The sequence below is a fragment of the Panonychus citri genome, unplaced genomic scaffold (assembly GCF_014898815.1).
Source record: "Panonychus citri isolate SS breed McGregor unplaced genomic scaffold, ASM1489881v1 Contig00140, whole genome shotgun sequence".
Taxonomy (NCBI): domain Eukaryota; kingdom Metazoa; phylum Arthropoda; class Arachnida; order Trombidiformes; family Tetranychidae; genus Panonychus; species Panonychus citri.
The window spans coordinates 2,119,281-2,144,179 of record NW_026515545.1 but is presented as its reverse complement, the minus strand read 5'-3'; the positions used below and the strand labels follow the sequence as shown (position 1 = coordinate 2,144,179).

The 24,899-nt window shown below is 28.7% G+C and overlaps 3 protein-coding genes, 1 long non-coding RNA gene and 1 other non-coding gene across 6 annotated transcripts; 1 reads left to right on the top strand and 4 right to left on the bottom strand.

Annotated features, from left to right (window-relative positions):
* Positions 1-339: 339 nt before the first annotated feature.
* On the bottom strand, positions 340-1,027 carry LOC128394656 (uncharacterized). Its single transcript, XR_008326439.1, has 2 exons — positions 686-1,027; positions 340-618 (listed from the first exon to the last, which is right to left on the bottom strand). It is a non-coding gene; the product is annotated as an uncharacterized LOC128394656 (long non-coding RNA).
* A 182-nt stretch (positions 1,028-1,209) lies between these two features.
* LOC128394647 (SHC-transforming protein 3-like) lies at positions 1,210-3,433 on the top strand. Of its 2 annotated transcripts, XM_053354998.1 has the most exons (3): positions 1,211-2,570; positions 2,798-3,126; positions 3,267-3,433. In XM_053354998.1, the coding sequence occupies exons 1-3, from the start codon at positions 1,403-1,405 to the stop codon at positions 3,405-3,407; spliced, it is 1,638 nt and encodes a 545-aa protein (XP_053210973.1). In that variant the 5' UTR covers positions 1,211-1,402; the 3' UTR covers positions 3,408-3,433. The 2 variants fall into 2 exon arrangements, with proteins under 2 accessions (XP_053210971.1, XP_053210973.1); XM_053354996.1 differs by having other exon boundaries at positions 1,210-2,570; positions 2,798-3,433.
* On the bottom strand, positions 3,287-4,287 carry LOC128394655 (cytochrome c oxidase subunit 5A, mitochondrial-like). The gene is made up of 3 exons (XM_053355008.1): positions 4,095-4,287; positions 3,874-3,988; positions 3,287-3,704 (listed from the first exon to the last, which is right to left on the bottom strand). The coding sequence occupies exons 1-3, from the start codon at positions 4,165-4,167 to the stop codon at positions 3,404-3,406; spliced, it is 489 nt and encodes a 162-aa protein (XP_053210983.1). The 5' UTR covers positions 4,168-4,287; the 3' UTR covers positions 3,287-3,403.
* A 281-nt stretch (positions 4,288-4,568) lies between these two features.
* On the bottom strand, positions 4,569-24,584 carry LOC128394645 (uncharacterized). Its single transcript, XM_053354994.1, has 5 exons — positions 23,891-24,584; positions 22,740-23,115; positions 21,942-22,048; positions 12,537-12,710; positions 4,569-6,238 (listed from the first exon to the last, which is right to left on the bottom strand). The coding sequence occupies exons 1-5, from the start codon at positions 24,072-24,074 to the stop codon at positions 4,695-4,697; spliced, it is 2,385 nt and encodes a 794-aa protein (XP_053210969.1). The 5' UTR covers positions 24,075-24,584; the 3' UTR covers positions 4,569-4,694.
* Positions 6,430-6,511, bottom strand: Trnas-aga (transfer RNA serine (anticodon AGA)). The gene has a single exon. It is a non-coding gene; the product is annotated as a tRNA-Ser (tRNA).
* Positions 24,585-24,899: the final 315 nt, after the last annotated feature.

Below are 24,899 nucleotides of genomic sequence, written 5' to 3'. Positions count from 1 at the left end.
CTTTTTTGGAACTCTTTCCATTGGCTCTTTCTTGTCCATTATCACTCTACTTAGTGTTTATCGAGCTTTAAGTAACCAGAACAATGAGATTATTGCTGAAGATAATCGACCAGAACCGCTCACAATTGTCGATTCTAAGAAAGGAGTTAACATTGATTCTAATTCTGGATTAAGTGGAGATCTTGATTCTGGATTTTATTCAAAAATCAGCGATGATTCTGGTCCTGATTCAACCAATCCAATCTAGTCCATTGTACACATGAACTTTTTTTTCTCATATTCAAGTTAAATACTTACAAAACTTTTTATTAAATACAAACTCAAATAGTAATAAATATATTTTTCTTTTAAAACAAATTTATTATCCAATTTGTGTATCACTTCATCAATTTGCTCAGGTTTAAGGCCTGATTGACTGATTAAAGCTTTAAACACCTGAGTGGCCATTTGAGCAGCACTTAATTGTGACAATGATCCTCTAAATGAACCAATTGGTGTCCGAAGGGCAGAAACAACAACAACATCGGAACCAGAAACATTACTTAATTGTCTAATTGATCTTACAGCAGAAGATTTTACTAATTGAAGAATAGCCATTATTGTGGTACAAAAATTGATCTAAACACAGAAAAGAAAACAATCAAAATTAATTAAAAGGAAAACACAAAAGAAAAAAAGATTTTACCAAATCAACAATGGAAACAAACAAATACTTTAGTTAGCAACAAGTAAAGATTTTGAACTTAAACCAGAATATAATTCAGCACTCAGGTTATACTTTTTATCAGTAAAGATTAACTTTTTCTTTTAACAATCAACAAACGACTCTGATTATCTCATGATAACAATTCCAATTTGCTTAATCAGATTTGATCACTTGGCTTCTAACAAAGAGTAACAACTTGTTCAGTCTTTGTTTCTAAGGATCAAACAAAAGAAAAAGAAAACCTATTTCACTCTAATCAAATTTCCCAAAAAAATTCTCATCTTTCTAAAACCCCAAAAACAATTAAAATCCAAATTAAATACTCACTTTTACAATTAAAACTAAATTAAAAAAATTCCAAATTCCAAATTAAATTAAATTTGTTTTTCTCTCAAAAGTATCGATAGTTTTTCCAAATATATCGATTACTGTCGATTATCGATATTCGATATTCGATTCTAAAGTAAACAGAAAGAAAGAGAGAGAAAGAGAAATGAAGAGAAAAAAAATTTTTGGTTTTGTTTTGTTTTCTCAGTTAATTTGATTGATAATCTTTTTCTTTTTTTTTATAAATATATAAATTGTATTTCTTTTTCCTGTGTAATTGTTAAATAGTGTTGATAATCAAGTTTACCTGGTTATTAGAAATTAAATTATTCTTCTTATTATTATTGTATTGATATTATTTTGGACAAGATGACCAACTCAATGAACACTGGACAAGATTGGAGGTTTTTCTCATTAAAATATGTTGGTTGTTTGGAGATTAATACACCCATGAAAAGTTTAGATTTTGATACTCGAAGTAAAGTGGCTAAAGAATGTATTAACCGAGTCTGTGAAGCAAGTGGCCTTAAAACGGTTGACAAGAAACGTCGTCCAGATAAAAGGATTTGTAAAATGTTAGCTGATCGTCCGAATATGGATAATGCTGGTTCAAATGTTAATCTAGAGATTACCAGTGGTTATTTAAAATTATCTGTGATGGAAACGGGAGAGATTATTGCTAAACATGATATGCCAAACATTTCATTTGCCTCGGGCGGTGATTCGGATACACTTGACTTTGTTGCTTATGTTGCTAAAGATGATAAATTTGTCCGTGCTTGTTTTGTCCTTGAATGTGGCGGTGGTAAAGCTCAAGATGTTATATCAATTATTGGACAAGCGTTTGAGTTAAGGTTTAAAGAGTTTCTCAAAAAGCAACCACATAAAAGTATCCAGGAAAGATATGAAAATCGACGAACACAATTTAATGGTTTAGCCTATCAAACTAATCATGGTCCAGTTGATGGAGCGATTGGAGGTGGTGGTGGTTGTGGGGGTGATGATCGAGATTATTATAATGATATGCCCGGGAAAGTTCCGCCTGATTTACCTGAGAGGAAAACTGATCGACGAAATGATGATAAATTTATAAGGAACAATAATCATTCATCTTCAGGCCGATGTTCTATTGGAAAATTTAATTCTCAACTATTATTACCTTCAACTTCCGACTTGACACCTAATCTAATTGATTTAACTTCTGATCTTCAAGTGATGCCAAATGAAAGTCCAATAACTGTACCTCTTACAGCGGAATCAATTATCATGCCAAATAATAACAATGTCAACACTTTAACGACAACAACAACATCAACAACAATAACAACAAATTCAACACCATTGTCATCATCATCATCAATATCTAAACTGAGAACGATCTCAAATAATTCTGCTTCCTGTTCACGGACTTCATCATTTAACTGTAAAACCGAACCTGAATATGTTAATTGCAATCCAGATGAACTATTTAAATTATCAGCCACCGAATCATCCTCATCATCACAACCATCAGCCATTAAAGATCCATTTGACATGCGTTAGTACTCATCCTTTACAATTTACCGTTAACAATTTAACAAAAATTAGTATACTTATGATTTCCGTATCAATTTCATCTAAATGTCAAGTTTGGTGACGTTTTCCAATTTAACCATAATTTCCAATAGTAACGAAATTCATTGGTTTTATAATAATTGATGTTTTATCGATCTGTAAATTTCACTTTTTAACATGAAAATCTTTTCTTTTTTTTCCTGTTTCTAGAACCTTTTTGTGGAGCATTGGAAAACTTATCGAATGACATGGAACCAAGTTCGTTATTATCATCAATTTCACCCATCAATGAATCATTTAAATGTGGCTTGGATGATGCAGATCATAAAACTCAAACAACAACAGTAAATACTAATGAAGATTTAGCGAAAGCTGAATGGTTCCATGGTGCCATTGGTCGACGAGAAAGTGAAATGCTTGTTGTTAATGATGGAGATTTTCTTGTTCGTGAATCACTTCATTCGCCCGGCAAATATGTTCTAACTGGTATGCAAGGTGGATTAAGAAAACATTTTACTTTAGTTGATCCTGAAGGAGTGGTAAGTGTTACACAAGGGAACAGTAATTTCTATATATTGTATATGTATATTGTAAATTGTTCTTACAGTTGCTTCTATTCTAGGAAATTAATTGATTTTTCTTTTACTTTCTGCTTCTCTTTCTTTTTTTGTCTTTACAGGTTCGAACCAAAGCATGTACTTTCGATAGTGTCACTCATTTAATCAATTATTACCGAGACAATCAACTTCCTCTGATGACTGCTGACAGTGAATTAGTACTTATTAATCCGATCATCAGACGTTCTTTAAATTTTTTCTAATAAAAATCTGGGCTTCTTAAAGCTAATTCAGGTTTATCATAACCAAGATTCTCAGGGGTACTGATTCCAAGTTCTTCCAAAACTGGCTTCAATTCTTGTAACAAGTAGGGATAAATATCCTTATCGTGATTGTCTGCCTTCCATTTAACGGCCTCCAAGTATCGAACACACAGTGAATGATCATTAACTCGACGACAAGCTCTTAAAGCTGCTTCGATAATCCTAGGTTCGGGTATAAGATCCATTCCCATCAAATCGTTGAAAGCTTTTCGGATCTCCCAACCATCAATATCGGGTCTATTGATTGATCACAATTACAAAGGGAGAGAGAGAGAAAGAGAATCAAAAGAAAAACAAAATAATAATCAATAACACCATTAATATAGAAATAGAGATAAAGAAAGAAAGAAAAAAGTAAAAAACAAAAGAGGAATATTGAAAACGACGCATTCATTTTTCTCTTTACCTGGAGAAATATTGGTAATATCTATTATCAAATTCTTCGTCTGTCTCTTCTACATCATGAGGTGGCTTGTAAATTGCTGACGAACCTTCCGGTGGCTTTTGGTGTGCCAATAATCCTGAAGAAAAAGGTAAATTAAAAGAAATAATTAAATAAAATGATGAAAAGGTTAATAAGTCAAGCTAATGAAAAGTAAGGGCAAACTCAAGGACATGTAAACTTACGGGTTTGATTGAAAAGAGTGGAAACCTTGGGCCTAACTGGTAGTCTTGCGATTGAAATAAGTGTCCTGAACATTATTCAATTTAGAATTGAACCTGAAATAATTTTACAATTAACGAATAACAATTAAAAAAGTAACTAATCACCAACAAGAAAAACTGAAATTAATGACCAACTGTTTAACCGATACTATCGAATATCTTTACTTTGTATCCGATATTTTTATCGATTTTTTCTCAGCGAAAGTTACGTCATCTGGTGGTCGAAATTAATCCTTTCGAAAAAAAGTTCGAAATTAAATTCGATAAGTTTTTTGTTCTGAACTTTTATTTACTTTTGAAATTTTCTTTGGTTAGTTGTATTGTATTTTCCTTTCCTCAGAAAATTGAATTAACTATCATTGGTTTCAATTTGTTTTAGATAATTAGATAATCTCTTTTTTGAGTTGATTCTATTTCCATTCAGTGAAAATAATAAAAAGTTTTAATTTCTTAATTTTAATTGTTTGAAATTACATTTTTTTTATTACAATTGAAAGAATACAAATTAATTAGTTAAAAATTGATTTATCTTAAATACTTGACAACAATTTAATTTTGGACTTAAAGTTGACTTGATATTTCAACATTTGATTGGAACCTTTTAACTTGATGATTTGATTTGATCACATTAATTGATTGATTATCTTGTTCAGATATTTGATTATCATTGATAATATTGTTATTATTTTGATGATTCTCATTAAAATTAACGATACAATTGATTGTTAAAATATCAACATCATCAGTGGCTGTTAACTGTTTCTCACCACTAATTGTTTGCCTTTTAATTTTCTCATCATTTTCATTAAATTGATTGTTAACATTTTCCTTTAAATTATCAATCGACAATGATGGATAGAAAACTGATCGATCAATTTGATTAATTGATAATATTGGTTGAGTTAATTGTCTATTACGAAGGAAAACTTTACCACGATTAGGAGTTACTATCGGATTACTTGGTTTAATTGTGTTAACTGGATTAACAATTTTATCTTCTTCTAAGTGATTAATTGATTCAATTGTCGATGATTCCGGATAAATGACTGGATTTGTGGTCGTTGTTGATTCAATTACTTTAGGTGTAAATGATAATCTACTGGTTCGACCATTAATTAAGTTTCGTCTTAAATTGATCGGTGTAAATATTGGTTCAACTGATTGTGTCGACAATTTAATTGATTCTTGATCATGATTATCATTAATTTCACTGTTAATTGATCTGGACGGTGTTTGGTAACTTGGATAATCTTCAATTAAATCAACCGTTGTTGAAGATGATGAAGATGATGAAGATGATGGTGATGGTGTGGGCGATAAATTGTGCGTTAATTGTTCATTGGCAATCGAAACAATTTGATTTCGAGCATTATTATTTACCGTTAATTGATTATAAGGTAAATTTTGATTGTTCTTTACATGTTGATTGTGTGATTTAAATGATTCCCAGAATCGTCTCTCAGGACTTCCCAGATAAACTTGACCATGAGACTCTTCAAATGACCGATGGCTATTTAACCATGAATTTCTCAATAATGATGATCGATGATAATTGTTCATCGAATCGATTAATAAACCATTTTTGTATTCAATTCTATCAATTGATCCATCTTTCAATTTACCATCGATCTGTTCATTATTTAACTGTTGATGGTTGTTATCCTTATCATGGTCAGTTGAGTTTATTATCAAATTATTTGGAGTTGATCCTAGTCGGTCAATTAATGATTTACCGTTAAATTGGTTAATTGGAATCAATGGATTTGATTTGAAATGATTCAAAGATGATAATGTTGCTGAAATTGATGAATTTGTCATGTTAATTTTTCTCTCGTCTACCAAATCAGTTTGACAATCAGTGTTTCTCTGATTATGGTTAACTAATTGCGATTGTCCGTTAGTTTCAGTTTTTTCATCGTTCTCATCACATCGAGCTTGACAACACCAACGGAAACAAGGAGCAATTTGAATCAATCTAGAAGGTAATTTAACTCGTTTAGATGCTGAGGATGATGAGGATGTTAAAGATGATCGTTTTTCGGACTCCAAGTCTTTCGATTGACGTCGAGAAACGATGAACTCGTAGGTTGAAAGGCCGATACAATCTGATGAGAATTGAGAATTTATCAAAAGAATCGATTAGTTATCGAAGTTGATTAACTTTCACCAAACATCTCAGAATACAATCGAACCTTGAGTTTTCTAAGTTCTCTCGAGAATTTTAGGTTACTTGAAGTTTAATTAGCTCGAATTTGGATAAAAATGTAAACATTTTCGTGGAATAAAAAAAAGATTTCGTGATCGACAGGATTCGAACCTGTGCGGGAAAATCCCAATGGATTTCTAATCCATCGCCTTAACCACTCGGCCACGATCACAGATAAAAATTATCGATTATAATTTCGTATAAAAAACCAATTAATTCATCACAATCCCCATCAAATTCAACCAACATCAAGTTAGATAATGATATTCAACTATAAGGTAGAATCGCCTCAGGGTGAATATCGATCTAAACTTGGTAATTATAACAAGAAATTGAAAAAAAACACTTCGTAGACAAACTGATCAATCTAACAAGTAATCAACTAATTAACTGTTACTCTGCCAAGGTAAGAAAAAACTAATTGTTTATGACAAGTTAATGATTGATCAGAGTAATTTGTTAAATTGTTTCCAATACTTTACATTACATTGTATTAACTTTATTCACGTCACTTTATTATTATAATAATAACAAGAAAAGTCGTTCGCCTTGAAAATTGATTTCCAGACAGAGTGATTAAGCTGTAATCAAGTTGATTAAAGGTTGTTGATTGTGAATACAAAATATAAACAATAAACAATTAATCAAATGGTAAAACTTTATAATACAGTCATGATAATGTAATATCATCACCACCACAGTTGATTAATTACCCTTGTTATTTATATCATTCAATTACAGTTATTATCATTAATATAAACCATTCATTTGGGATAAATATTGTTAAAACAAAGCTGAAGGATGCAAAAAACAAAACAAAATACTGACCATTGGTTTGTATTAATATTAACATGATGATGACCATTGTTATGATTATTGGATCAATAATTTCATCAGCCAAAGTCAAAAAACTTGAACCAATTGATTAAATAATAGGAAAAGTGATCAACACTTATTGTTTAATAATCAATTGTAATGGTGATCATAATAATAACAGTAGTGGTCAATTGTTTAGAGGTCAACATGAGCAAAGTTTCATTACTAATGATCATAAAATAATGATGAAAATCAAACCTTTAAATCTCATCTGATCATAATTACTTAATGATAATAATAAAAAAGTATCATTTTCTCATATGTAATAATCATTAAGATGATGATGATTAGTTTAATCATTAAATATAAAGTAATTGATATATTATATGAAACTGACCAACGAAAACTGGACACTCAAGATTGACTAAAACAAACAGATACAAAGTTTGTTGTTATATCTTGAGGTTATCAACTGAAAATACATCATCATCATTAGGAAAACAATTTACCATTGAAATAATCATCTTTCACCATCAATTCTGTTTCCGTTTCCATTAATCATTACATAATCTTATTCCTGTTAATCTTTAGCTCAACAGATTAATCTACAATCAAATTGATCTTATTATCATTCCAAGTTGATTTTGTTCAATGAAACTGTTTGGAAAGTTAATTCTTATGATGCTGGTTCTTGAAAATTCAATCTATTTACACTATCGATTATATTTGATTGTTTATCAACACTTGAAAGTATTAATACTTTGAATCAATTCAGCTTTTCCCTCATTAAAAGTTATATATCATTAGTATTATTATTATCTCTATATATTTATCCTGATTAAAGGTTATCCATTCAAGAGATGATAATGATTAGATCAATATTGATATTAAACATATTATTCTGCTTGAATAATATCCTGTAAGTTGTTTAATTGTTGTGCTAATATCAAATTGTTTGATGGATAATCAAAAACAAAACAAAAAGATTCTGAATATAATGAATATCCAAACTGAATATGTATGTGGATTAGATTTACTCACATGTATTAGTACATAAATCTCATATTGATTTTCTGATCTTATAAGCATAATGTTATTTTGCTCATCCTATTATCCAAAAGTCAATGTATTAATTTGATTAATCAATCAGCAATCATGCTAATAATCATCATGATAATTTAATAAACTGTATATATACACATAGCCAAGGCAATGACAATCATCATGTATATTGACATACTCAGAGTATCCAAATTGATTATGATATTGAAACTCAACTATTACTAACATTTCATGTAACAGAATTGCCTTGAGAATGGTAAGAAATTAAGGTTTACCACTTGTTATATATCAATATTATTGTAACTCTCATGAAATTGAATAATCAATTTCAATCTTAATCTCAATTCATCACCAGGAAATACTAAAGTATCTTATATATACATAGAGATGAACCTAAACAAATTAGTCAATCTAATTAATTGGACACTTATTCACCATGTAATTTATATTATTTTATCCAGTCAATCATTGAGAGATGTTAATATTAATTTTCCCCTGAATAACCAATTCACCTACATGGTAAATTGAATTCAAGTGATTCATATTAAAAGGTTATCAATTGGTTATTTTTTTTAACAGAGAAACAGAAACAAATTAAATCAGTTAATCAGATTTTTATCCTAATCAATTTAATCTGTTGTATTACTAATAATAAATTGTTATCGAAAAGAAAAATGAACTTTTTTTCCTTTGGTTTCCTATGTAATTTGTATCGGTGGAAAGTTAATCAATGTAATGTAATAGTAACATTTAAGAAGCTTATGTGAAAGAAAAATGATTTAAACTAATTGACTTATTACGATTAATGGACATTGAACATTTCCTTTTCCTTTTCACTGAATGTCCAGTTAATAGTCAACATTTGAAGGAGAAAATATAATAAAAAAAAAGGTTATAATTTAATAAGAAAAAAATTATATTTATATAAAGTAATTCTGTTCAGTAATAACTATTACTGGACAGGTAACGAAACTTTTAGGCTAATTGAAGGATTGGATAAAAGTGAGATGGAAGACAATCAAGACATTTAATTGTTGGATGTTAATCAATGTTGGATAACCAATATAAGGATAATCAAAGTCAACCATTTTACCGTTATAATAATAGGGAAAATTGGACAATTAGTTGATGTACATATTCAGATACCAAAAGAAAAGGTTGTAGTTTCTTGTCCTTCCATCTTGAAGAAATGTGATTTTTTTTTATCCTTCTGCCTGGTGATGACCATTGAGAGTGATGAGGATGCTGACCAATGTTGGGATCGATAAATAATAACCTATCAGGTTTTTATATCAGAGGTTTTCTCGATAATAATAATAATAATAGGTAACCTTTTGCTGAGTTATATTCATTTTTTTTATCATGAGAAATTGTTTCCTACATGAATCATAATAATAAATCATTTTTTTGTTCACCTTCATAGTTGTGATATTTTTTTTTTCCTCTTCTTGATTATCAAAGTTACTAATGTTATTATTGTTACTATTCATTTGGATTAAGATTGATTAACAAGAGTAATTACATTAAAATCCTCATTGATGTTTAGCTAACCAGTTTTTCTGTCACATCATGAAAATTCATGTTCCAAGACTTTCATGATAAATGTTCACAGATTATACTTGATGATCATTGTTGTTATTGTATTTTTCTTGTTTACAGAAAATGTTTTTCTTTTTTTTTTGTTATTTTTGATTAGATTGTAATAATAATAATAATAATTGTATTAGTCTCTTTATTTTCTTGGTTAGTATAATTGTGATTAGAGTTAATTGTTCATATGAAAGAAGAGTAAAAAAAATTGTATTCATTTGCATGCAAATGAATGATGAAGTTTAAATCGTTGGTTCAATGATTTTCTGGTTCGTATTCAGGTGATTATCATGAAGAAGATGATGAAAAGTAATAGTAAGAGTGAGATGATGATTGAATGGGAAGATTTAGTGAGCAAAAACTAAGGAAAAAGAGGAGATGATGAGGATGCTAAAGATGAAAATTCCCAACATAAGAATAATATTATTGTAATACAAAATCTACTCGCAATTCCCATCATGAGTTGTCAAGAATCATAAACTAATTGTTATGAATAATTTCATCCATTCTGGTTGAAGTAATCATATCAAAAGAATATCAATTAATATGTAAATTTGATAAACAATAACAATATTAATCAAAACACACTTATTATTAATAACATACAGAGTTAAAGTCTCAATTAATGTTTCAAGTATTCAATTCAATTTAATCATGATTATTGGTTATCATACCTTTTCTTTGATATTCTGATTAATGTAATAATAGTTTAGACTGGGACAATAAACTATTAATACAATCACATATTTCAATTAGTAATGAATGCAGGTTATTAATAACTTATCATGAACATATGATAATCGATAGTGAAAGGTAATTTATTGAGCGATTTGTCAGGTTTATATATGCATGTTTGCACCACGTTCTGTCATGAATGACTCGAACTTGAGTTCGAGCAGTTGAACTATTGTATTATCCAATGATGCGTTCTTTTTGTGCTTCTATTGCTATTACATTGGAGAAAAACTTATAGATTCCTGAGCTTAATTGTAATAATCTTTTTCTTGAATATTATCATCGAAATGTGCATATTGATGGAGATATTTATGAATATTAAAAGAATAATGTAAAAAACTGATGCTACCGATGAAAAGTACACATGAGAAACTTTGGAATGATGGAAATGAGGAATAAAAAAGAATATTGATTTTATTATTTTCTCTCTTTTCCCCATGTTTTTTATCATTTTTTCTTCTCTTTCTCTCTCCTGAATTCCTTGTTCACTGATTCTGCTGAATCAGATTCATTTTGATTCAGGTTTTAGGTGGAAGGACAAATAGTCATTCGAGTTCAATAGAATGGATAAGTAACTAAGTTTAGGTTTGGAGTAGAAGGAGGAGAGGCATGATGATGAGAGAGAATGTTGTTGTTGAGAGATGAAGACTGAAGGGAGAGCTGAAGGAATTATGATGATTATGATAATCGTTGACTCTCCTTGTTGATGGGAGCAAATGGAAATGAAAGAAAAGTTCTGACATGAGTGAGCATTTACCATGGTTAAACATGAACTATTTCCCTGTTTCCCATCCAAATTCTGACAATATATCATGTATTCCTGAGGATTTTGAGGTTTCTCTCTTTTCATATTCCTGCTTTAGTAAATATTTCCTAATGGTTTTATAGTTCATCCCGTTTTTTATTATCATCATGATATTTATCATTCAATACTGATGATTTGCAGCATAAAATATTCACCATTCATTGGTTTAAATCAAAAGAACTGCTATTATCATCAACATTGATTTAGATTCGATTGTATTCACTTGAATCATTTTCGAGAAGATGAAAATCAAAATGAAACGATAATATTTCAGAATTTCCATTCTTATTTCACAAATTCGATTCAATTAAAGTTCTAATAGAAAAAAAAACTAATTCGATTGTTCAATTATAAGGAAAAAAAAGTTGTCCAACTAATGAAAAAGTTTCGAAGTACAGATTGCGAAAGATCAAGAACATTTTCCTCGAATTTGCAAAAGTTTCAACCAATCAATAGATTTAGATCTTCGATCGTTATTCTCAAGGTGATAAAAGTCATAATAAGTTTTGATTCAGTTTAATAATCTAAATCGTATAAGATAAATAAAGTAAATTAAAGTTTTCTACCAAATTAAAGAGCCTAAATTGTCGTTGGAAGAAAGAAAGTGATTATAATTAATAATGTGAATCGTTACTAATTCCAGGTAATGATTAAGGAAGATAAATAGAAAATGAAACATCATTAATATCGGAACGTATAAATAACTGTTTATATGAATGATAAAAAATCGAGAATAGAAAAAAAAACATGGAAAAGTATTGAAATAATTTCCATTAGAATCAAATTATTTTACCATTAATCAATTCTAACGATTAAGAAAGTTTCAAGGTAATCAAAGAGAAACAATTTGTTACGATCAAGAGGAAAACAATTAACCAGAATTTGCCAAAGAAAATGTTATCTTACTAACGATAGTAATAAATAAATAACAGGACACTTAGAAGGAATCATCAGAAGGATTTTATCTCTATTCAGAATTTCTGGAAATTGTGAAGAAAAAAATAGGCGAAAGTTTTTCTCAATATTCATGGATGATTATCGGATAAAGGAAAAAGGAAAAAAAATCGACATAATAATAGATGATAGATGATTAATTGTGAATAGTTAATAATGAGGTTCGATTATATTTGAGATGAGCTTCATAATAGATTAACGTTAAGTGCTGGAAAAGGGTATTAAGATTACTTACTAAGGAAAATGTGGAAACATAGAAGATGCAAAAGTAGGATACCTGTGACAAGGGATAAGATACTTGTCATCATGATAATCGTTATCCATATTGAACGATAACACGTTGATGGATTGATGATGTAGGCACGAAGTAGACCATTTGTTATAAAATCATCTTCCCAAATTGATTCATCTGAGAGAAGAGACAATTAAAGTAAATTAATTTGTTCCAATTAGTTAATTTTGGCGAAACAAGAAAAAAAAACAAAATGAGCTTAATTGATATAATCAATTAACTTAATCGTTATCAAAGTTTGACTGAGCACTGGGAGTGAAAAGTGATAACTTATATTTATATGATATTTGAAAGACGATTTTATTTTCAGTTGAGTTGAAAATAAATTCAATTCTGTTACTGTTTCATTTAAATTGCTATTAGTTAATTGTCTGGTTTTTGATTTTGTATTAGATTATTTTTCTTTATTGTTGAATTAAATTGTAAGAATTTGGTTTTTATTAATAGTTGATTACTTTTTCTTTTCTCAATGAAATGGTTAATTAACCTTTAAGAATATCATGAAATTATTACCAACAGAAATGTGGAATCGATTCATTCTTAGCATAATCTTATTAAATAAAGTTTCATGACGATGATGATATTGAGATGGAAAATTAATTTACCATATTATTCAACATTTAGTATAGATTTTTTCTCCCGTTGATTAACTTTAATCTAATAACATAAGCTGAAAATAATCAACAGATTATTAGCTTTTAGTTAATCATCAATTGTATTGGAATTATTTTTTCGCTCTCTCTCTCTCAACTATTCAATGTTATAAATATCTCTAAGAGATTATCGTTAGATTCATGAGATGAACATTCTGAGAATTAGTTTCTGAGAAAATGATGTTCATTATTCATTTACAAGTTGAAAATTACATTTCACATTCAACTTGATATTCATTGAATAAATTTTTCCAATGAGAAATAAACTATAACTCTTAATAGTCAATTCTTTACTTTATCTACTCCCTGTTTTCCCATGGATCATGGTTATCGTTAACTCAGACCATCATGATGAAGATGATTCTATCATCTTTTTTTTCTGCTTTTTCTCTCATGATAAATAATAACCTATGGTCAGTTCCAAGATGTGATAGAGATAAATGTCAAGTGAAACTTTTCCAGTGATTTCTGTTTATTTATAAATAGTATTAATAATAATATTGATTCAATCCAATGTTATCATTTTCCATATTAAATATCAGTTCAATTTCTCACTCCCTGGAAATTGGATATAAATGTGTAAAAGTTGATCATCTTTTACAGTTGTATATACCTTTTGGATACTGATTCATCATCAGAATTTTAAATAGATCACTGAATTCATGGTTACCTTAATTATACGAGTATCTATTTAGATGTAGTATCATGAAAATCACATGATCATAAATCTCCTTTTCCCTTGATCTTGAATGTATTTTTTTCATCATAATTCAAGTTATCAAATTCACTCAAAAGTTTAGTAATCTATCATGTTCAGGTAAGTTATCAACGTGATCAGTTTATTTTTTGCTTCATCGTTAATCTCACCATTGGATACTCAATGTTGTGATAATATATTTTCTTCAACATTGATCATACTCTCGAGTGAAAGTTTTGATTTGGAAGAAAGAAAAGTTCTAACAAGTGAAATTAATTAGCAATTAATCAATAAAGCTCGAGAGAGAGAGAGAGAGAGAGAGAGAGAGAGAGAGAGAGAGAGATTTTTTCTTGGAGAGGAAGAGAGTTAAGAAAATTGTTCCGCTCTTTAATCATGGAATAAGTTTTCTGAATCATGATTAACATAAATAATTCTGATTTAATTATTATACAAGATGAATACTACTTATAATATATCAACGACATGGAATCACCTTCTTGCTAACAAGGTGAATAAGAAAATCGTTAATCTCATGAGATAAACAAGAATCAATAAATAAGAGAAAAGTTATCACTTTTAGAGACTCGAAAATATTCAAACATGTTATTAGATCAGAATTGCAAAAGAAACAATCAAGAACCATGATGGTGAATAAGAAGCTCAGATTATTCTCGAAATTTGATTCATGATGGATTATAACACTTGAGATTTGCAAATATATAATTTACATTGTTTTTACCACGTGAAAATTTATTCAATTTATAAAATTATCATGAATCAATTACATTCCAAACATTTCAGTTCATTCCATCAGGAAAATAGGAATACTATCAAGCTAAAAGCTCAGTCTCAGTATCAATATCTTAATGATTATTTTGTTTGAGCAAAAAAAGTCCAACATTTTTGATTGATTTGATGAATTGAATGTTGATATGAAATGAAAATTGAAAACTGTTCATTAAGGGTGTCATGTAATATTATGAAGGGAACATGGTGATGGAAAAGCATTCAAGTAAATATTAGAAGATGATAAATTCAGGGGGATGACGGAGAAAGATGATGAAATGAGAGTGTAAAAAAAGGGATTTGACATTTTCTCACAGGAAACAGAATAGATGAAATTTTGAAAGAATAAAAAAAGCAGGAAAGAGACAGTGAGTTTCCATCTTCATCTATCCTTTGATGAGGAAAGTACATATAATACTAACCTATTAAAAGAGATGCTCAAGATAAACTTATATTATATACAAACGAATGAAATTGTTTATTGATTTGAGAACAAGAAGAAAAAAATTTTCAGTAAAAAGAACTTTTTTTTTCTTTTTCGTCTCTTTTTTATATATATTATTTCAATCGATAAATCAAGAAGGTGAATTGATGGAAGTAAATGGAAATGGATGAAAGATGCTGCAGCTACTTGGCAAGATGAAGATGATAATGTCAAGATGATTCAGATTATCTGTTAATATTTACCTTTATTTACATGATTCTGATTCTTGTTTGAACTTTTTTCTTCCATCATTTTTTACCTAAAAGTGAACGTGACTTTTCAATGACAACATTTTTCTTAAAGTTCTGACAATTCTCATTGGTTACAAGCCGATTACATTTTCTACCTTTTTTTTATTACAATTTAGTCCAATTTTTCAATTTGTTTCGATTTTATTACATTTGTGTGTATTTGTAATTTTATATATGAATATCATATTTAGCATTCTGATTGGAACAATTTCAGAATTTCCATATTCATGTAAGAAAATATCCTAGACAATTATGTTTCAACATTCATCTTAGTAAATGTTATTTCCCTTTTCCAGCTCTCTAGATGGAAAATATTGAATCGATTTCCGGTTCTACCTTTTTTCCCCTTTCAATGTTATCGATTCTATTTCCGGATTTCCAAGTTTCATGTGGACATTTCCTATCTTTTACTAATTATTATCATACTCAGTATTATTATAAATGCTAAGAAAAATATTGAAGAAAATACAAAATGCTAGCATCGTAATAATAATGAGAGAGATTATTATCATGCTAAGTACTTTTTACTTCCGTTTCCTAGTCTCTTATCATTTATATAACTGTCATCCTATTGGACTATTAATATTATCGATGATCAATCAATCATGAAAGTGAAACAAAACTTGAGCATTAATGGGAAAGGTGATAAACCCAAATGTCAATCAATGAATTGAATGTTTCAGCGAAAATGAAAATCTAAATGATTAAGTTAATTGACAGTTCAACTACTCATCAAGACTAATTAATTATTGTAATCAACATTTTCAAGAGCAATCAGCTCAATGGTAAACTGAATAATCTACTAAATCATTACCATTCTCGTTCATTGCTGTTTGAAATGTTTTTTTATTTGTTCGTTAAGCTTATAATGTTATATAGCCTCAGGGTAACAAGATGAAATTTTTCTTCTGTTGAAATTTAAGCCAATGGGCAAACATTTTATCAGTTTATCTCTTGAAGAATTTGAGAAAAGTTCTAAATTCTCAACAGAGTTTCAATATATATACAGAGTTTTCGTTTCATTTTCACCCATCACCATGTAAACATACAATGAGAATGAAAAGTTTGTTTTATCTTTTCTTTTCCTTGTTAGATGTTTACTTTTTTTCATCTCCCCTGTAAAGATTGAGTTTCATGATAAATGTCAATGCTAAGGTTGAAAATGGAAAATGAACCAAGATCAAACTATTATACACTTTGTGGTCACTTTAAGCTGATTAAACTCACGAAAACTTTTGTCCAGAAAATGACAGAGAGAGAGAGAGAGAGAGAGAGAGAGAGAGAGAGTCAAAGTTGACCATGAGAAATGAAACACTCAAAGGTTATCAAATTTACTGAGTAACCAGAACATGAGTTTTCATACCTATTTTTCAGGGCGAATCATTTGTCTAATCAAATTTGATTCACTTGCAATCAATAATTCATCATATATATATTTCTGGTTGACATTTAATCTCATTGACATGATGATAATCTAGAGCAAGCAAAGAGATGACATAATTTACCTTTGAAAATCATCATAACAATCAGATTAACCGAATAGGACAATGTAAATGAATATTTATTTATTTTTCTATCCATGATTGATTCATAATTAGATCTAGTAAGTTAATTGCTTTAACATTTACGGAGATTATGTTTATAGCTCAATTTCAAAGGGTATTCATCATCAAGCTCTATGATTCAGTTTCTTTTTCAACAGTTTACATTGTACATTAATGTTAGAAATTTAGAATTTAATTATCTTGAAATAGTTTAAAACTGCTAGAAAACGAAAACGAAAACGAAAACGATTATTAGATTTTGAAATTCGACATTTTTTCATCTGAATATATTTGGTGAACTGTCAATAAATAACACGATTCCTCAGTAAATGATATTATCGTTAGCTCATTAGCTTTTACTTGAACTGTCCAAGAAAAGGTCAAGTATAAAAATAATCATATCGGTTGAAAAGGAAATGATTCTGAGTGAAATGTGAATATCATATTAACAAATATTGTTCAGTGTTATGTGTTGTTAGGTGGAAATCATTCAAGTGCTATGCATGTAATGATATTCGGCATAGTTGAATGTGATAGAAACGAGATGATGATAACTGAAAATATTGGTTTCATCTTTTTGGTGTATAAACTGAAAGTCTGATCCATTTTCTGTCCTCACATTTCAGAACTATTGGTAAGCTATTCGTTCAAATATCATGAAGGAGTCATCATGAAGAAGATTAAAAATATTGCGAGAAAAGCAGAAAAAAAGAATGTGTTTTCATCATCTTTATCTTCATCCTCTTGTTTCCAATGTTATTGTTATAACAAGAATTATATCAAGATGAGAAATAATCATCACATTGATGAAGAAAAAGATAAGTTAAGTTAATAGTTGCAAGTAGAAAAGTTAAGATTAAGAGGATAGAGTGGAGAGAGAGAGAGAGAGAGAGAGGATAATGATGATTATGATGAGAATGGTGATAACTAATATAATGAAGATGAAAAGGATGAACTAGAAAAAACGGTCAAGATGAAGATTAAACCAAGAATGGAAATAGTTCTGTTTCTATTGAAAGATTGGGACGAAATAAAAAGTGTCAACAAATTGATGCTCATCAAGAAAACAGTTACATCGTATTTGTCTGATTCTCTCTCTCTCTCTCTCTCTCTCTCTCTCTCTCTCTCTCTCTCAACCTTTACTTTTCAATTTCCATCATCAACTTCATGTCATTTTCATGAGACTCAGTTTGTATTCCTATTATTATAGACTGATTATTGGGTCAAGTCTGATTTATGGTGAGATAATGTTTAAATTGAGTAAATTGTGAGTTATATCATGATGACATTTTCGTGTGTCTATTGATATCTTGAGATGAGAAACACTTTTGAATCATTAAGTACTCTTAATGAATGGGTGGGAAAAAGCCTTTGGACACATATTATTATTATTAGTAAATCGACAGCTATTGGTTAGCAATAATGGATGGAGAAAATGTTTAACGACATGTAACTGACAATCAGAATCAACCCAATCAGTGTAACGTTAATCAGTTTTCAGTTGATCAATTCCTGACCAAGAAATGAATCGAGAAAAAAAATAGCAATAATAAGACAACCTTGAGAATCCAAGTTAATTCAATTTTCAGTTTCTTTCCCTTAGCTTTACAATATCAAGAGAAAAATGATCAGAAATGTATCAGAATTTCAATTAAAGAATAAATTTCAAATTCAATTTCATCAAAATCATCAAACGTGTTAAAAACATTATACGATTTCTGATGGAATCAGGCAACAATATCATCACAAATTCTGATATAAGAATAAAATTTCAAATGATTATCTGATGTTAATGTGACAGATAAAGAAGAAGATGAAAAAAAAAATTTCACTTTGATTTATTTTCTAACATATAAATGGTGATATTTTACAAATTATCATTATGATAATAGGAATCATTTCCTTGATTAAATTGATAAAATGAAATTACATGAAAATAGTCATGTTATTGTTGGATAGTTTTTCTCCCTCTCTCTCTCATTGCTTGATTCTCCTTCTGGTCAGTGGAAAGGGAATTGAGCTGAAAGAAAATCAATAAAATCCATTGAACTGACCAACAATGAGTTTAATTTTTCTCATTGATTTTTGTTTTCCTCACTTTACTTTAGGCTTTTTCCTTGATTAACAAGGTAAGTTTTTTTTCTGATAATGTATTTAGAATTGAGTAAAAAACCATAGTAACCAATGAGAATGTTAAAATAATAAATGATAATAACGTCTACCAGTTTGCATAGTTCATTGTTTTGACTGAACTCAGTCATCATGATGGATTGAAATCATTTCACATTTCAGGAAATTCATTTTCATATTCATTCCTCTCTTTTTATTAACTAATAACAATTAGATTTTCCGTTTAAACTGATTGTTACTCGATTAACATATTGTACATATAATACAAGATAATTAGATATTCACTACAATTTTGGATTCCAAGCTTATCATGGATAAGTTTCTTACCATCATTGACATTTCATCATTCTAATTCTCTACTATAATGTTACCTGTGTTGAGAAAATAATTTTCCATCAAATTATCTCATGAACTACTCACATATTTGCATAGAACTGAATTATTCTCGAACAGTCTCAAAGTTATTAGGATATTCTCTTAATTATGTAAATCATTTTATTAATTTCATAGATTTTGTTTCTTTCGCTGGTGAAAAAGGTTCAGATGTTGAGTTTTCCATCACCATGGATATGAACACTTTTTAATATGGTGATAATTAGAATGGTTATTTATTCATCCAGAGAATTTAAAAGTTGAATGATAAATTAATCTAAAGCTCAGATGATTTTTTTCTCGTTTTCAAGGTAAATCTGATTAAGGAATTGAAACTTTTCGGTTGAGCTTAAACTTGATTGTTATTCATGTTTTGAATCATTTCCTGAATCTAATTTACTTCAATCATTTTCGAGTTAAGAATTTTTCTTTTTTCTCGTTATTTTCCTGATAATTGGAATGAAATTTTCTCTGAGAAATTTACTGAGTCATTAAAATCAATGGAAAAGTTTTTCTTCTCTATTCTTTATTATTATTGTTCTTTTCTCCATCATCATGGTGAGATTGTGTATTTCTGGATGAATTGAATTGAATAGAAATAAGAGAAAAACAGAGGAAAATGATGATGATGATGAAACGGAAGAGATTAGAATGATAAAGTTGAATGAAGACAAGATGAGAAAGTGATGATTGAAAATTGAATACAAAAAGATCACGAGAAGAGAAAATATTTATCAACTTTTCTATTTCTCATCACGTTCATATATATCTTATTCAATTCGTTAGAATATTTATCATGAAACTTGTCAAGACAATTAACTTTGTCTCTTATTTTGAAATTCCAGAAGAGAAGAGGAAAAAAAGTTCTGTTCGTTTTCACATCTTATTCAATCTTTATCATTCTGTAAAAACAAGGAAAACTACTTAGAGATAATTCTGCCCTCAAGCATTTCGAACTGAATAATCAACACTAACATGACCGAAAAAAACTGGACATGAATTGACAAAAACAAGAACTTTTACTGATTTCGAAAGAAAAAATAAACGATAAACATATTGAACTTCTCAGTTCAATATTATCTCTTTCAACTTATTCTCAGTGTTGATATTAATAGATGACGAAGATTCTAACATGTCGAACATTTAATCTTTATCTTATAAGTAAATCACATTAACATTTTTCTATTAATAACAAACTGGATGTTAGAAAATTCTGAAACTAATATCATGCTAGAAGAAAATATTAAACTAATACAAGGCTCGAAAACTAATTCCATGCTCGTTCTTTGAACGCTCATAAAGTGATATTTGAATTTCCAAAGTAGGATAACTTGATATTCAAATTAATTTTAATAATTTCGATTACTACTGATTCAATAATTAAATTGATCTACTGCAATTAACTATTGGAAATTTGATTTGTAGTGTAAACAATATGATCATGTGAGTTATATAACTAATTTGTGAGAGAGTGAAAAAAATAACGGTAAATATTAATAATAATTGATCCATATCCTAATGAAATAGCTGTAGTAATATACTGATTGACACATAATCTTCGTGACCTTGACCTTTCGGACAATCAAGTATTATTTATTGTTTACTATTGAACCATTTTCTTGAGTTGGTTAGATTATAACCAATTAATTGTGAGTCAACCATTTGAGTTACGGTTTAATTATTACAACGATTAAATTTTTATCATGATTTACCTTAAGGCGATTTTGTAAATTCATTATTTGATTGCATCAATCGATCAATTACCAATTAGATAAAGATACTGAATAATTAACGCTAATGTTGTTTAACTTAACAGTTTAACAATTATCTGGTTGTGATTAATGATATTTGACTACTATAAATGATTAACAATCAGCAAAAAAAATATCAACTAAATCTCGAGACAATTGAAAGTTAATGATTCAAGAAGATACAGAAAAACTGAAATCTGATTACATTGATCGGTGAAAATTGATTGTTAATCACATAATCAAACATTTATACAATCAATTGATTGTTAACTGAGTTAATGATATACCAAACCGTTTGCATGATCATAATCAAGGTTAATCAATAATCAAATCATTGTTAAACTTTATCAATATATTGGTTATCATTGACAAATAATAGAAAATATGAAAAAAATATTAATATAAAGGTTAAGGTTAATTCTGATTATTTCATCATGGAACCAACTTTTGTTGAATTACAATTATTAATACAATTAAACAAATTGCAAATCTAAATTACTGACGATTAATTCACAATTTGATTAATATTAGCAAAACAAATAAAGATTTAATTTGTGAAATCAACTGAGCCTTGAGAAAAGTGTTCAAGTTTATCATATTATATCACTCCCAGTGAGATTAGCGAATTGATTAAAATGGTAAATTGAAAATAATTTAAACATATAAACTAATTAACTTACCATAAAACCAACTTGATTGATTAAAATAAGCAATTGTAAAGACAATTGTCAACCCGAATATACTAATAGATCCAATCATTGCAATTGTAACACAAACCAGGAACAGTCTTGATCGTCACCATTGATATTCATTAATTTCAATGTTTCCATGTCAATATTAATTCAGTCAGGGAGATAAATATCATCAGAGGAGCATGATAATGAAATGAGAGAGAGAGAGAGAGGGAAATGGAAATGAAAATGAATGAAAAAAAGTTTTCTATTAAAAATTGAATATCTAAATAAAGATAACATTTCAAAGGTTGAAACATTCATTACATGGAGAGATAATATTGATTAGTTGAATGAATCAATTGATCATGAATTATGAAGAAGAAGAAAAGAATTGATAAACTATTAGATAGACTAATACATAATTTGTACTATTTTAGGTCAAGGTTTCTAACTATTTACTATTATATGTTAATAGTAATCAACAGAATCATCAAACAACAACAATACAACAACAATTAACTTTTTCCATTCTACATTTATGGTTAATTGTGAAAAAAAAGTTCAATCTATTGATTAACCCAAATAGACTTGACAATTGTGCTAACATATATTGTTACTGATTAATCACATAAATCAGGGAAAAAGTAATCACATCAAATTAACGATGTATCGTTGATATTGTTTACTTTTCAATCAGAAAGCCAATTAGCAATTCTGGTTGGAAATTTGTTTACACATTAATATTACTATTTGGTTGGTTGAAAGCATCGACAATTTGATATGATCAGGTATTAATTAACTTACCTGTAATTAGCTCCACCGACACAATTGTTTAACCATTTACAGTGATGATCAAAATTGGAAACGCACTTATTACAAACTGAACAGTGTTTCGATTTAGGTCCAACATTAACTTCACAAATGTAACAGAATTGATTCTCGATGACGTGATTATGTTTCGATCTGTCGAAAGTTTTTGGTCCTTTTCGATTAGTTGATTGGGATTCATTTTGTTGTTGATTATCATATTTATCTATCACAGCAGGATCAGCGGGATTAATTGTTATATTAATCAGGTGGAAAATTAAATGGCTCACAAATAAAAGTCCAGTTAATGGATAAACGATATACCGAAGTGATGAAGTTGGAAGCATTGGTAACATTATGAAGAAACATATTCCTAAAAGGAAAAGGAAATAAAGAGATAAAAAGAAAAGAAAAGAAAAAATTTAATCTAATTATAAAAACTACAAATTCGATTGAATAAGACTAATCAAATGTTGTAATCAATTGAATTTTCTATTGATAAAATAAATGATAAACAATTAGAGATCATGATTGGAGATGAAATTAACTCTTTGGATGAGTTAATAATAGTCTATGAGATTAGTTATCAATAAGATTAACTTGTTTTCCAAGTTGATTGGTTGGTTGTTTCTTTTTCCAGGTAATTTTTAGCCTTTTTTATGCTCTTAATTAACTTTAATTTTGATTATATCTCATCTTTAATTATGGTTAAATCACTGGAGTAACAAATGAAAATGGACTTTGCAATTAAACATTTGAAAATGTCAAGGTAAAGATTGAAAAAGATTTGCATGATTGCCCATTAATAATAACACCATAGAGAGAGAGACGAGAAAGTTATTAACTTAACCATTACATTAATTGCTTTTTTTTCATTCTCAAAGTTAGATTATAATTAATCATTAAATTTGCAATTAAATTACTTTTGCAAAGTTAAACCATTACAAAGAAAAATGTTATTAGGCACAGAAAAGGATGCGGAAACCTTTAAAAATGATGATGAAAATAACATTATCTCAATTGAGAGGAGAAAAAGTTTCAATGTTTTTTTATTATTATTGTGAGGTGAAAATTGTTGCTTTTAAAATGGTTTATTGTGATGATAAAACTTGTGGGTGTATTGAAAAGGAAACGGAAATGATGCTTACCTGTGAAGAAGAAGAAGAAAAAGAAAGCAAGAAGTTGAAGAGGATGAAAAGGTTGAGTCCAACCATTTATTTTGAAAAATTCTTTGCTCTTGTGGTGATTAACTGGACGAATTGATAAATTATGATTATCATCGATTTCCGAGTTGATTGTTGGATGAATTTTAGATTTAGATAAAGCTCCCATGGTGAAAGAATTAGTGATGATAATGTTAGATAGATTTAATCAGAATATATATGATGAGAAAATATAATGGAAGCCCTTAAGCCATGATGATGGTGATGAGGATGATGATGATGATTAACACACAATAATAATGAAAATAAACCCGAACGGTGATAATCAGATTTGATCCGATGAACAATTTATATATAAACTTGATTATTGAGTTTAACTTTGGCCAAATAATTTAAGTCACTGATTATTCTGATTTTGATCGGCCAAAAATAATGATAATTAGATTGTTATTATTATTTCCAGAATCAATTCTGTTGTTGTTCATAGTTTATTGTTGAGATAAGTGAGTTATTCGGAGGTGAGAGGTGATTCTGTTACTCTGTTCATTCTGGAACTGAAACTTTATTCAGCTTTTTTGGAATTACTCTCAACTTACTCATGATGATGACATTGTATATTGCGCATTCCCTGTAACATTTCAGCTCATCCGATTCTCACTACTCTCTCATTGCAAATGTGAATACAACAAGTTGCTAGGAGACGATAGAGAGAGAGAGAGAGAGAGAGAGAGAGAGAGAGAGAGAGAGAGAGAGAGAGAGAATAAATATTTCAACCATCTATTAGATGTGAATCTCAAGTAATAATAAGACTAATTAAGACTAATTAGTTAACATGGGGAAAAGCTGATTAATATCATAATTGCTGATGATAATTTTCTGAGCCAATATCATCAATACAAAGAGGATATAATTAGAAACAATGTTAATTGTTGATTAATAATTGACTATGATAAACCTTATAAGCTCTTTAGATAAATTCAACTATCAACTAATC

Coding starts and splice junctions, on each gene's coding strand:
- LOC128394647 (XM_053354996.1), top strand. CDS start 1,403: ATGACCAACTCAATGAACACTGGACAAGATTGGAGGTTTTTCTCATTA. Junction 2,571..2,797: donor TAAAGATCCATTTGACATGC/GTTAGTACTCAT, acceptor TCCTGTTTCTAG/AACCTTTTTGTGGAGCATTG.
- LOC128394655 (XM_053355008.1), bottom strand. CDS start 4,167: ATGTTCAGGACACTTATTTCAATCGCAAGACTACCAGTTAGGCCCAAG. Junction 3,989..4,094: donor CACTCTTTTCAATCAAACCC/GTAAGTTTACAT, acceptor CTTTTTCTTCAG/GATTATTGGCACACCAAAAG. Junction 3,705..3,873: donor TATTACCAATATTTCTCCAG/GTAAAGAGAAAA, acceptor ATCAATCAATAG/ACCCGATATTGATGGTTGGG.
- LOC128394645 (XM_053354994.1), bottom strand. CDS start 24,074: ATGGGAGCTTTATCTAAATCTAAAATTCATCCAACAATCAACTCGGAA. Junction 22,049..22,739: donor GTCGGTGGAGCTAATTACAG/GTAAGTTAATTA, acceptor GTGACGATCAAG/ACTGTTCCTGGTTTGTGTTA. Junction 12,711..21,941: donor TCAATCAAGTTGGTTTTATG/GTAAGTTAATTA, acceptor CTCTTCTCTCAG/ATGAATCAATTTGGGAAGAT.